General features: G+C 51.7%; 3 protein-coding genes across 3 annotated transcripts; 2 read left to right on the forward strand and 1 right to left on the reverse strand.

Annotated features, from left to right (window-relative positions):
• Window positions 1-244: 244 nt before the first annotated feature.
• Window positions 245-3219, forward strand: PV07_11641 (uncharacterized protein; the record flags this gene model as incomplete). The annotated part of the gene is made up of 4 exons (XM_016399101.1): window positions 245-587; window positions 641-915; window positions 972-1087; window positions 1149-3219. The coding sequence occupies 4 exons, from the start codon at window positions 245-247 to the stop codon at window positions 1855-1857; spliced, it is 1443 nt and encodes a 480-aa protein (XP_016243663.1). The 3' UTR covers window positions 1858-3219.
• PV07_11642 (uncharacterized protein) lies at window positions 1955-3040 on the reverse strand (the record flags this gene model as incomplete). The annotated part of the gene is made up of 3 exons (XM_016399102.1): window positions 1955-2139; window positions 2252-2309; window positions 2408-3040. 3 exons carry the CDS (start codon window positions 3038-3040, stop codon window positions 1955-1957), a joined length of 876 nt encoding a protein of 291 aa, XP_016243664.1.
• A 7043-nt stretch (window positions 3220-10262) lies between the features above and the next one.
• PV07_11643 (uncharacterized protein) lies at window positions 10263-11722 on the forward strand (the record flags this gene model as incomplete). Its single annotated transcript, XM_016399103.1, has 6 exons — window positions 10263-10666; window positions 10729-10913; window positions 10980-10994; window positions 11050-11194; window positions 11273-11488; window positions 11548-11722. The coding sequence occupies 6 exons, from the start codon at window positions 10263-10265 to the stop codon at window positions 11720-11722; spliced, it is 1140 nt and encodes a 379-aa protein (XP_016243665.1).
• Between the last annotated feature and the right edge of the window lie 1543 nt (window positions 11723-13265).

Raw genomic sequence — 13265 nt, forward strand, 5'->3', positions numbered from 1 at the left:
CGCGCGATATTAGACCTGCCAGATGGAGTTTTCAATGTGCACGCCCATTGGCGGCCACTCGGGAGAGAAATGACTTCGTCTGACATGTAGGATTACCAGCAGGATCTAATAGGAGTTTGCGTAGGAGTTTTTGTCAGACGCAATCGCTGCCACATAAGTACATTGCTTGTTCTAGCCTTGAACTCCCCAACTTCCAGTGAAAAAGCCTCTGTTCAAGCCATACTTACATCCCACTTCAACTCCAATGGTGCCCAAGACCAAGAGCCGCGGTACCTGTGCAGACTTCACATTCGTCCACATATCCCGTCCAGATGACTCCAAGCAAAGAAGAACCCAAAGAATCGTTCGGCACCATGTCATGGCTCGCGTTGCCGAGTCGCGGAAGAAGCGTCCAAAATCTATTACTTTCGAGTTGAGGCTTCCTCCAGCGAGAATCGATAGCGTTGCTATGGAAGGCAACGGGGAGACAGGTGCTTATAGGGCACATCAAGACCTGGGCTGCTATGAGCATGTTCCTAATTCGCTTCATCCCTATGCGTTATTTCCTGTGGAAACCGATGGTAGAGCCCGCCAATTGATCCAATTCAGTATGCTCCTTCCTCAAAGCATTTGACTCAGTCCTCTGGCTTACTGGCCATAGTGCACAACGAGGGGGACTACCTCTATCGACCATTCCGACATGAGTGGTTTGCAATGGCCGTCATCGATAACACCGCATTCTACCTCTCATTGGCAAACGCAGCGTTGTTCTTCCACCAGATGACTGAACGCAAAGGTTGTGAGTACAGTGACTTTGAGGAGTCCTCAAAATATCTCAGCTTGTGTCTCAATCAAGTCGCTCAGAGGCTTGGAAGGGAATCCCACAATATCAGTGAGGGTGTCATCACAACGGTCCTAGGATTTCTCTGCCATGATGTCGGTTCCCTCAACCTTAAACCAGGCTCAGGCTTTGATGATAACTGTTGCAGTAGTCTACTGTCGGCAAATGGGATCGATACAATGTCCATATGAACGGCCTAAACAACATTGTCCGGCTTCGCGGCGGTATTCAAGCTCTGAATAGCAACATCGTCATGTTCACCTGTTGGTACGGGAGAGCGCGAGAGTGAATCAGTGATTCGAATGAGCAACATTTTGACTGTTTGCAGGTTTGATATCCTTGGCGCCTCCGTTTTCGATCGCAAGCCACGCTTCCCGCTTCCTCCTGGCTTCTCCGCTGCGACTTTTGGAAACAACCTTTTCTCTCAGTCTATGCAGGATCTCCTCGTACGGGTTCGTAATTCCCCAGCGGGACTTGCGGACTGCGCAATCGCCCTCGAAAAAGGGGCACAGTTGGCGGCATTCGTGAATGAAAATGGGGGTGATCCTTCGTTCTGGAAAGATGGCGCCAGGGCGGCGAAACGAATCACGCCGGTCCTTCATTTTGTACTCTCATTACGACGCCTGACCGATACAGATTCACCTAGCGATATTTCTTCGGAGGCAGTGCTTCGCGAGCTGGTCAGACTCGCCTTGCTCATCTTGGTTGCCAGCGTGAAGCAAGCATTTTCACTCATAGCAGATGAGCTCACCATACTGCTACAGCGATTCTCGGCTCTCGTCTCCACAGCCCCTTTTATTGGCGCTTGCTTTCCGGAACTCAGCCTTTGGGCTATTATCATGGTCGCTTCCTTGCGGTTGAACCAATACAATGGACTGCATGCGGGTGCTACTGTCAACGTGATGAGAGCTATGAGAATCAAAAGTGGCAAGGCTGCCGTTGATGTCGCGAAAGGTTTGATCTGGATTGACGAATTGATGGAGATGAGAGCCCCAAACGTCATCGTTGCAATTGATCACGCTTCGTGCTTGTCCTAGGCAGATTCAGGAGACTTGGAATTTAGCACGCTTGCTGGTCAACTTCAAGGGAGCCGCTCAACTCTCGAACTCGCTCCGGCTTGCAAAGCGTCAAGTCTCATCCTCCGGTAATTCCGCCACTCGTTGAGATGAACTGGCCAGTTATCCATCGACTCTTTTCCGAGGCAAGAAGAAGCACCGCATCGGCGATATCGTCGACTGTTCCCATTCTCTCTTCGGCTCTCGTGAGTGGTATGAGGAAGTTGTGCACAGCGTCGGCAACCGGCCCCTTGGGCAGACCATCTGCAATGCCTCGAAGGTCAGTATCAAGTTCAGGGAATGACCCAAGAACCAAGAGTAGAGTCGAGGAATACTCGCGAAACTTGAGTGATTTTCTTGGCTGGGAGTTACTCACCTGTTGGAACAGGTCCCGGCGCTATTGTGTTGATCGTGATCCCATGTCCTCGTCCGAGCTACAACATGACCCGTCAATAGTCGTCTCAGATGCTTGCGATTGAGGGCAATTGGGTGGAAAAGCCATCAACAACCAATCGACGAGGATCCTACATACCTCCATTGCCATTGCATATGACAGCGTATCCATGGCGGCTTTGGATGCACTATACAACGGAATTGGCGCCATGCCCATTTTCGACGCAATGGAGCCGATGTTGATAATGCGCCCTCCTCGAGGCATCACAGAAACCACGGCTTGCGTCATGTACAGAGAGGCGAAGACGTTAACCGCGAAGGTCTTTTCCACGTCATCTTTTGTCGCTTGCATTACTGGGACGATGGGACCTCCCCCTGCATTGTTCACTATGACACATAATTGATCCCATGTCAACTTTCCAACGATGCGAGCCGGAAGAAATGAGGGTAAGAGTTCCGATTTGAGATGCCACATACCTAGGATATCGACCTTGTCGACCTGTAAAGCCTTGAGGGAGGTTTCAACAAGATGCTTCGCTCCCTCCGGGGTCGATACATCTGCTCGCACAACAACGGCTCTCCCTCCGGCTTGTTCAATCTTCTTGGCCACCTCTGCGGCGCGAGGGCCAGACGATTCGGAGACATAGTTGATGACCACCGAGGCACCATTACGCGCCAGGGCAGACGCAATACCTGCGCCAATGCCGTTCTCTTTGGCTGATCCGGTAATGATGGCGACCTTGCCGTTTAGAGCGAGTGTGTCTGGCGACATGACCACGAGAGAGTAGTCAACAGGGCAATGGTGATCCTGAGCAAGTAAGAGCGAATGTTCTCTTCTTCTGGGGAAAGGAAATCTGAGAGAAATGTCTGGGAAGGACACGGTACCTGGCAGGCTACACCCTCGTTTTATAGGCGACGTCTCCTGGAAACGGCTCTTTGTGTTCCACCGAGGTCTATTTCTTCGTCCGAAGCCAGTAGATCATATTTCAACCCCACATCTGATTGACCCGAGGATGGAGCCTGCCGCCAGTGAAACAAGACATCTCGGTGTTTGCTTTCTGCTAGCATAAAAGGCTATTGTGGAGAATCCCATATCGCGGCGACCAGCCTATACCGGAAACGGAATGAAGAAATCCCTGCCCTGCATAAGGAGTCCCCATAAGCTTCTGCGCTGCCATTGGTCAACCGGGCATCAGACGTTGTTTGTCGCCTTGAAAGAAGATCCAAGGAAGCACTGTCGTCCGCATCCTCGGCGGAGAAGCTGTACGACTCTCAGATCCGTCCTGAATAGACGGCCGGCCGTGTTCGATTCTGATTCCGAAGCCAGAGGTCAATCCAATCAGAGAGTCAAGGCTTTTAGACAGAAGGCGTGGATAGTTGGCTGATAAGTTGACTCGGATCTATCTGCCAAGTATCTCCCGAGCAAGAGTCAGGAGACTGGACCGATTAGGGACATATTCTACTAGAGTCAATCTGTGTGCAGATGTCGCATTACTGACCCGATGTATAGTTTCTGCATGCAGTGTTTCGACAGCAATGTGCTGCCTCTTGGGGTTGCGGACGAAAACATGGCAATCGAACGAAGATTGTTCACGGAACACTGGCAGACTGTTCGTCAGCAAGCTCCGCAGACACCAGAGCCGTCCGATATTGCCAATCACGCATTGCTTCGCCAGAGGAAATGTGAGGTGAAATATCGTCAGGGTGCGAGAGCCTATCGACGGAGCCTGTGTAGAATACCGACAAATGTTGGCAAATGATCAGAACAGTGGCGGCGTCAGACCCGTGTATCCGTCAGCTCAGCCGCCGCAGATGTCTCACAGCAAAAGCAGGAGCTGCGGGCCAAGTCCGACACTGTTCCTCTGCTTTATCTTGTTTGCAGTGATCCAACGTGGGAGGGCAACTGTCGCGACCATCTTGCCACAATACACGACAGTCATGAGCAGCCCCCATTCACCGCCACGCAGTATTCAGCCGTCGATGCTTCAACGATGAGGTTCTTCCGGCCGTGAGAGGTTGACGCAGTAAAGACGAGAGTTCGAGAAGCACATTAGCTAAAATGAAGCTTGGCCAGCTGCTTGCAGTCGCGAGGCAGCAGTTGAGTGTCTCCATCCCACGCGTCACGATATTGGCCACGAAGACGTTGTCTGAAGAATAGCACGGAAGAACCTTGAAAGCAACGGAACTTGGAACAAGGGAAGACTGGTTCTACCAGCGCCTATATGTCGTGTGTATTGCACCTGGCCAAGGTACCAACCATGCCGTTGCCTCAGACACTGATCCACCCCCATCTTCCTTCACCATTCACTGCCTAGTTGACAGGCTTCTTGGGAACTTCTTCCTTCTTGACTGCAGCGAGAGCATGCCATGGCGCACTACCGTTGATCGACTTTGTCTGGCCATGGTTGATTGTGGGGCGCTCGGTATACTCCCACTTTTCTGCTTCCTTGCAGCTGGGGCTTTCGAGAGAATGGTCGACGAGTTGTCCATTTCCTTCGACAGTCTGAGCGGGGTACTGGGCACCGTCGGCGATTTGGTGGTGGTCACCCATGTATTGAAAGTCTTCTTTGTTCATTGCTGGTGGTGACTTTCTGTTAGTACTAAACTGACTGCGGGAATCCTCCTCAAACCCGAGCACACTTACTGACAGCTGGTGAAGATGATTGGCTTTCAATCAGTATATTTCTGCCTTGGAGAAGATTGGGCAGTTCGAGTGCGACAGCTTACTCGACGAAGGAACGTCTCCCCGAGGAAAGCTGGAATTGTCTACCAAGGAGTTCGTGAGCTTGCCCACCTCTCTGCCATCCTGAGACACAATCATTTTATAGCTGTGGTCAAGTCGAGCACGATGGGTGCCCTTGACAATTACTTCTTTTGGCTGTGCAGGGGCAAGCTGTCCGTGCATACAGAATGCGCATGTTGGTCCATGTTCTCGGGCCACGAACCTATGCGGATGGATGTTCGGGCTTGTCAATTCCCAAATCGAGATAAGCGCATAGATCAACGCCCACGGGCAGCACTAGGAGGCTTGGATTCTGCACGGTAGGGCACGCTCAAGCATTAGTCTGCGGGTTGTTTTGACTCAGGCCAATCAAACCATCTGGAGGAGAGACCAAGGCCTGGAGGGTGTGAAGATTCGGCTACCGCTGCGCCTGATCCCCGGAACTCAGGTTTCATGAACTCACGACTTGGAGTAGAGTCCTGCTTGTACTATCGTATGTCGTAAGGTGGTTTTAGAGAGGTCGTAACGAGGTCGTAACGAGCAAGCAACGGACAATGATAGTAGCTGAGATTGGGCGCCTTATCGGAGTCCACAGGAGCTCGCTCGTGAGTGTCTTTTCTGTGGGTTTCAGGGACCGAACGATGTCAGCCACTTGTTCGGGAGCTGGCCATCGCCTAAAACCCTTTGGGGAAAACACAATGCGGGGGCCACCCGTGGATCCAGCGCCCAATGCTGATTGGCCTTCGCACGACTGCATCTTTGTCTCAGCCTCCTCGATCACTGCCGTGATCGGGCGCAGGCCAACTGTAGCTAGTTGCATCATAGGGGAGGACCGTTGTTGCCTCCTTTCTGAAGTACTAGCACCATTCTCGCTTCGGTCTCTCATTCAAGTAGGAGTCTGCTCCTCTGCGAGCTCTCGGCGAACAATGTGCCTTCAGCTTGATGTTGATTTCGGTCGAAGTGCTTGCCGACACCTTCATACGACCTCCTAGACGCCCCTACGATCGATATGTCTTTCCGAGAGCCTGCGCGTCAATACGATGATGACAAGCCGCCACACCGCTGGGTCTATGGGAAGGCAGGCAATGCCCCCCGCATCACGCAGGCCACCTGGGAAAAGTTCCAAGATCTGATCACTACACTTCATCGTGAAGGGTACTGGAGGACGACAATACTGGAAGTATTGAAGAGCGAAAAATTCGAGCCTTCGTATGTCAAATCGCGGGCTTCGAGATGGGGACTGACCAAATCAGATCTTCCCAGCTCAGACTCCAAATGAAAAGATGGGGTCTGACCGCCGACACAGACCAGACAACATTTGCAGATCCATCTATGCCTTCAACGGAGGCTGTGATGGGTACGAATCTCGAGGAGGACGGCTCGGTCGAACCACACATTGTACCGGCTTATGCACCGGTCGTCACGCCCGACACCGCCCCAGCTCCCAACTTACAGGCAAGCTCCGACGCCCAGTCACTGCCTCGGCGTGGCTCTTTCAGGACGCAACGTGACTATGCGTCTAGAGAGGAAGCAGACCACACGAACCTAGCGAAACAGTATCTTTCATCTGACGGAGGCATAGAAATCCAGCAACAGGCTGCACGGACTGGTCCCAAAGGCACACTTGCCGATTCTTTTTCTGGGAACTCACTGGCAATGTTTCCAATGCGACAGACACGCGCTCCTTACATCAACTCTCACGACATTATGTCATCTCCCTCCGACCGTTCAAGTATCAATAGCGGCCGTTATGAGAGGCGATCATCGCAGCTCTCCTCGACTCCTCCTCTCACGCCCGCGGAGACTGCTTCCACGGACGATGCGTCGATTACGAATAGAAAGCTCAGTGAAGAGGCCCCAGCTCGCTTAGTTGACCAAGCTTCGTCCTCACAATGGAGTCCCTATAACAGTTCCCGGAACTCCGAGTTTGAGCCAGGATCTGTACCCACACTATTGGTGTCACACTTATCGATTGCCAAGGTGATCCGTTGCTCACTGCTTCCTCTCTGGCCAGGTTTTGAGGACCCGTGTACTCTCTCAGCATCAGAAGTGTGCGAAATCCGAGGGGTCGCCGCCACTTTCGCCGCTGCTGGTCTTTTCGATGATGCATCCGATCTGTTTTATGTCGAGTACAAATATTGGCAGGCTTGCACGAGCAATATCTCGAATGACGAGATGTACCCCCCGTCAGCCACGTCGATAAACAACTGCGCGCGGTGTATGGTCACTGCAGCCATCAATTGCGGCCGAACCTCGAGACCTGGCCGCCGGGCAGACTTTGCATACCACGCGTTATTAAACGTCCAAGCCTTACTGCGGACGTACGGCTTTGCATACAATCTTGATATGGCTTTACTCAATCTCTACCTGTCATATTTGCAAAGGCACCCTTTGGGGTCAGAATCTCAAGATCCAAAGGACACTGCGCTTCGCCTCGCTGTCAGCTGCATTGGAGAACGCTTCGAGGTTATTCTGCCTGAAATTCAAGATCGCGAACACCTTCTTATAACAGGTTTTCTGAAGGGAATGCTCAGAGACGGTCTACCACGCGGTACGTTGCATATGTCGGCACGGTGTCTCGAACCGCAAGTGGCATTTCATGATCATCTTTTCGATTGTGGAGATGCCAGGATGGCGATAAGGACGATACTCGAATGGTGCAAAGCTTTCGTGAAGAAGAACAGGCGCACCTTCAACGACGTCGGTGCTCGCTCGCCAATTGCTGCTTGGTCCCGAGTATCTGCAGTCTGGGTTTTATATTGCTCCTGCGTCCTCGTCATCTTCCCCTTCAATTCGCCTGTCGACAATTCAGATTCAATACGTCAAGTGCCGCTATGCTCACATGGGGTCAAGCCATTTAAACTTGACACACTACTGGCACTTGCAGTGATCTGCGAAAGTATTTTGAGCTCCGGAATCGAGAAGACCAGGCGTCGACTTTTGGGGTCGGGTTCGGTAACTATCTCCAGACTGAGATCAATGCCTCGATCAACAACTGGCATGGACTGGGTCCTCATATCGTTAGAGTCTACCTCTCACGGATGGACGACATTGCCACCGCGCCGTCCTGTCGAGAACCAATGAGTGGAGCACGCTCAGTCTTAGTGAAGGAACACATTCTAGCGGCCTTTCGAACGCGTGAGTCTTCACGAAGCATCGACCGCACGTCCTTCTCAGAGTCTGCTTTGTTGGCTTATTCATTGCTTCGTCTATCTGGAAACAGCTCTTCACGAAACAGTTTCGCAAGCTCTTTCCATTCATCGATCAACAGCATTCGGTCTTCCATGAGCTGGGATACCAAGCGGACGCTCGCGCAAATGCTCGAAACGAGGGATCGCCAGCACCGGCCCCGGTCGATGCTCTCAATTTGGAGCAAATACACGAACAGTTCGACTGTAATGTCGATTGGCTCCCGAGGAAGCAACATGTTTGAGAAAGGCTCCGGGACGCCGGCCTTCGGCCTGGATCTCGATGTGGCTGAAAGTCCCTTTTCGGGGGCTCTGGAAAACGGAAATCTGTTAGCGATTAACAGTGATCTGATGACGATTGACCGAATCGACGAGGAAATGGATGATGCTGGGAGCTAAAAGGTGGGCGATGTCCACATAGCAGATTGGCAGATGTGCTTGTTTGCACCAAGTTATCAACATGATCGAAGGGCGCTGAATGCGTGACAGGGTGCTTCAATTCGCCGGCAGTGCGACGTGCTGCTAGAACGCCACTGATCACAGGGCCAGCAGTCAGGGGCAGCATGTACTGTTCAAAGAGGGTGGCCAAAGGCATTTGTTCAAGACGTCCCAGTCTCAGCTCGACCAAATCTTCGTCCTGCGCGTCTCTCGGGACATATGAGAACTTGAAATCGGATCTTCGCGAACCGCGCAACCTGCGTGGCTAGATCCCTCGCCTGGAAGGCTGCTCTTTTGATTTTCATCTTCTAGCCTTCAAATCATCAACCACGGCAGGATGTCAGGAACCATCTGCAACGAATCCTTCGAGTTGAAAGCGCAGGCTCTCCAAGGCAGGAATTCTAGGGGATGCGGCCGCCGTGCAAATAAGTCAGCCGTACCGAGCTCTTAGGCGGGGAGCCACCTCCGTAATCTGGCTCCTTTCGCCTAACCACCTCTATTACTCGAGAACGAAAAACCAAATTGCTATATACGGTTTAATCCTATCCTCGCTCAAGCTCCCTCATTTGTACACATAACACAACCGCCAGCTATTGTGGGGAGCATCTTGTCTAGGGCCACTATATAATGAATCCCGGATTTCCGTGGATATCTTCCCCAATTCCGCGGAATTGTTGACAGACTGATCGCAGACTGTTGATCATGCCCTAGTGACAGCCTCAGCACAGCGAGGCTCATCACCATCTACATTTCCACCGTCCAGATTCGGGATTTGTAGTTCAGCCACGTTGAACTCCTACGGAGATAATCCCATTCTACTGATCATGGCCAACCGGGAGCGGAATACAAGGATGACCCGTCTGCGGCGCCACATATCAACGGCATGTACACCCTGCCGGAAGAGGAAGACCAAGGTGAGCCCAAGTAAAATCCACACCGAAAGGCCGGCAACGAAGCTCACATTGGACATATGAATTGATGTAGTGCGACAACGACCGGCCCAGATGCACCAATTGTCAACTTTATGGAACTGTTTGCGTTTTCGGTGAAGATAGACGAAAGTAGGTGTTAGACGAACCTTTCCAATATTGTTGATACCCCATATTTGCCCATGACGGAATTCTTACCGTGGTAGAACACACTGTTCCAGTCAATCGGCTCGTAACAGGCTTGAGGTGCCCGCAGAACATCTGGCTGCTCTCCAACCAAATGCTCAACCTCGAGCCACGGTCACTGCATCTGACGAAGCGTCTTTGCATCCGACAACAAGGCAACATACGACTCGTCATCCCAGAGTCCATAATGATTCTCAGGCGCGTCAGTCAAGCCTGGAAACGAGCCCTCTTGAACATTATCGGGAGCCCGTTCTTGACTACTGGGTGCAGATAGCAGAGGCACCTGGATTCAGTGATGCTGAGTTGCTGGAACACTACGATGAAGCATCAGAGTCGGAAGAGGACATGTCTGACTTCCCCCTTGGCGATGCAACTAATGATCCCCTATCACCAGGAGAGACATCGCGGAGACATATAACTCTCGAACCAAGCTCAGAGCAAGACCGGCCAGCTCATGAAGAGTCACGCTCTTTATTGACCCATGGCACTGGATCGCCCTTGACGGGAGAACAACGAGCCTGGGCCGCGCCCATGGACAAACGTGATTCTGTCAGGCGGTTAGCGGGAAGGATTGACTACGGGGGTGGGCGACCATTATCAATGAAAAACGGAGGAGGGAGAACCACTCATGACGACAACGGACGGCCACATTATTATGGACCCTCTAGCAATCATGCCTTCACACAAAGTTCGACATCATACCTACTGCAACCCAGCCTCCGGAGTGTACGGCAATACGGAGATCCTTCCTTGCGACGGGCCGGCTTAAAATGGTCTGGTGACATTCGGATCGAAAAGCAATTGACGGAATTGTTTTTCAAGTGGCACAATGCCATATGCAATGAGGTCAATGAATGTGTTTACCGGAGAGAGAAGGAAATATACGATCACGGGCAGGACTCTTTGTTCTACTCGCCTACTCTCCAGAACGCTATGTAAGTGTCCCTTTCAAATGACGCTCAAGAGACTATGGCTAAAGGATTGATTCTGTCCCAAGTCTCGCCATCGGCGCCTGTTACACAACTCGTACTATTCCTGGTATACCGGGAGATAGCTCCGAGTTCTTTGCGAAGAGGGCGAAAACACTGCTCGAAATTGAGTTGGATAAACCCACCTTTGCCACGCTGGAAGCAATTTCACTCATCTCGTCGCACGAAATGGTCAACGCGCGCGAGTCAAGTGGTAAGCTAAACTGCCTGAAACACCAAGACTCCTCCCACTTCTGGAATCTGTTGCTAAGATAGTCAGGATGGCTTTACTCTGGTATGCTCGATACGGCCGCTACACCAGTCAATGTTGAGAAGATGGCTAATTATAGGAGGTATATCTGTCCACCTGGTTACTGATATGGGTCTCCATCTTGACCTCGAACCCAACCTCGAACCTTCTCTCCAACCCCACGACCTTTCCGGCGCCCGAAAATTGTCTCAAGAGATATTCTGGGCTAATTATTGGCTTAATATGTAAGCAGCCGATTTTGTTTTTGTTAGCACCGCCGCTTGCTAGTCGCGAAGTTGGAACGTATAATGACGATCGCATAGTCAGTGGAGCTTGTATCTGGGGCGCCCATCACTGATGACGAAGCTTGGATGCACAACCCGGAAACCGGAAGTCGTATCTATACCGAATATGCCACGCCACGAACCAGCTCGAGACCGGTCGGAACGACAACCAGAGGATTGTCAAAACCCTGCCTACAATGTTGCAGTCTATATATATCGTCTCGCTTCTATCATGGGAAAGATTGCCGACACCGTGTAAGCTTAGGCTGGCTAGCAGTCAGTGGTGACACCAGAGACGTTGACAGGTGTTCCAGTTATGGTGGAGTTCCGAGTACAATCCGCAGCCACGATAATGCAATCCAAGCGATTACCAGCGAGCTGGAACAATGGAAGAAGAATTTGCCACCTGAGGTGGACATCGACCTTGACAAAAATGGCAACATGGAGACCCAGGTAATATACGGCTCCTCGATCTTACAACTCCAGTGAGCAAAACGACCCCAGATGCCCCTTTCTTGTTGTGTGCTCCCCTCTGCTGGTATCTTTGTTTGCGACATAATCTGATTCATGTGCTACAGCATGCATTATTACCATGCCTTCATCCTACTCCATCGACCTCTCTTAGCGGAAGAAGATCCGACTGTTGTTTTGGATCATGCCGAAATATGCACCCACTCCGCTTCTCGAATCTGCGGGCTTCTCACTGCTTACCGCAGACATTATAGCTTGCGGTTTGTCCATCCTGGAGTAGTCTTTGTGGTGGTCACTGCTGCCATCGTCCACGTTTGGAATAGCTGCACGGTCTCGGGCATGGAGCAGAACGAGGCACTACAAAAATATTCGGCTTGTGTCCAGGTTCTTGCCGAGCTGGGTTCGACCTTCAAGAGTAGCCTGCACGGTTTACAGATGGTCACATCATTCAAGCGGGATAGGGAGGCACGGGTGCTGTCCAAATCGAGGACATAGATATTCATATTATCATTATAAAAGCGCCGCAAACTCGGCGTCGATTTCTGGATTGTTGAAGAAGGCCTCGAACGATTCGTCCATGGGAATATCAAAGTGGAATGTATCCTCTGCATTTGCTTGATCCTGATTGTCTTGTCCCGTGTATTCTAACGGAGAATCGTCGAGAAAAGATCCGAAATCGATGTCAAGGTTGTCATAGTGTGCAGAGTCTAACGGATTCTCATGAGAAGGGCCCGTCGTTCCCCAACCATCAGGGATTGGCGTCAAGGCATCCAGCAAGCGTTGGCATCCTTCAAACCTCTGGCCCATAAGCTGGAGGAGGTGAATGCAGTGTCTCAACCCCGAATGTGCTTCTTCGGACTTGGTACTTGGCGCCGACCTAACTTCTACTCGCAGGATAACGATGGACGATAAGAGACTGGTGATACTGAACGAGATTGTTGCATATCAGCATATACCCGGGACCACAGAAGGTGAGCCAACGTACCAGTGAGGGGCCATGTACCCTGCTAAATCGTCCTGAATGGTCCTCTGGGCCAGGAGCGCGATCTGGTGTGCCGAGCGAAGAACTTGCCTGCCGGCATACCTGGCGGTCATGTTCAGCGAGCGATTTGGCCCACGCATGATCCGGGGGGCCACAGCTTGGTTCCTGTAGAGACCGCCAATGGCAGTGAAATAGGTCATATGTAAGATGATCCTGCACGCCATGACGACACGCGGGGTGGCATCTCCTTCCGGCGCAATGCTTCGGCCTGGGATGCGAGCATCGGGATTCAATGTTCGCAACCAGTTCTTTAGCCGTGCTGCACATTCCTGGTCGTCAAAATCTCGGGATCTACCCGTACTACTTGAGGTTTCATAAAGGGAGACGGTCGGTTGTCCTGCATTGGCAGAGGCAGCTGCCGTTGACTGCATAGAGAGGATTTGCACGATACAAACGCAGAGTCTGGCCATCTCGAGGCAGATGGTTGCCAGTGTGCGCTTGCCTGCAAGGTCACCACCATGCGTAGTCCTGACGTCGATTTCTTGGTCAATTGAGGTGAGCCCAAAGTCATCGATCTCA

This window comes from Cladophialophora immunda (assembly GCF_000835495.1).
Source record: "Cladophialophora immunda strain CBS 83496 unplaced genomic scaffold supercont1.7, whole genome shotgun sequence".
NCBI classification, from domain to species: Eukaryota; Fungi; Ascomycota; class Eurotiomycetes; order Chaetothyriales; family Herpotrichiellaceae; genus Cladophialophora; species Cladophialophora immunda.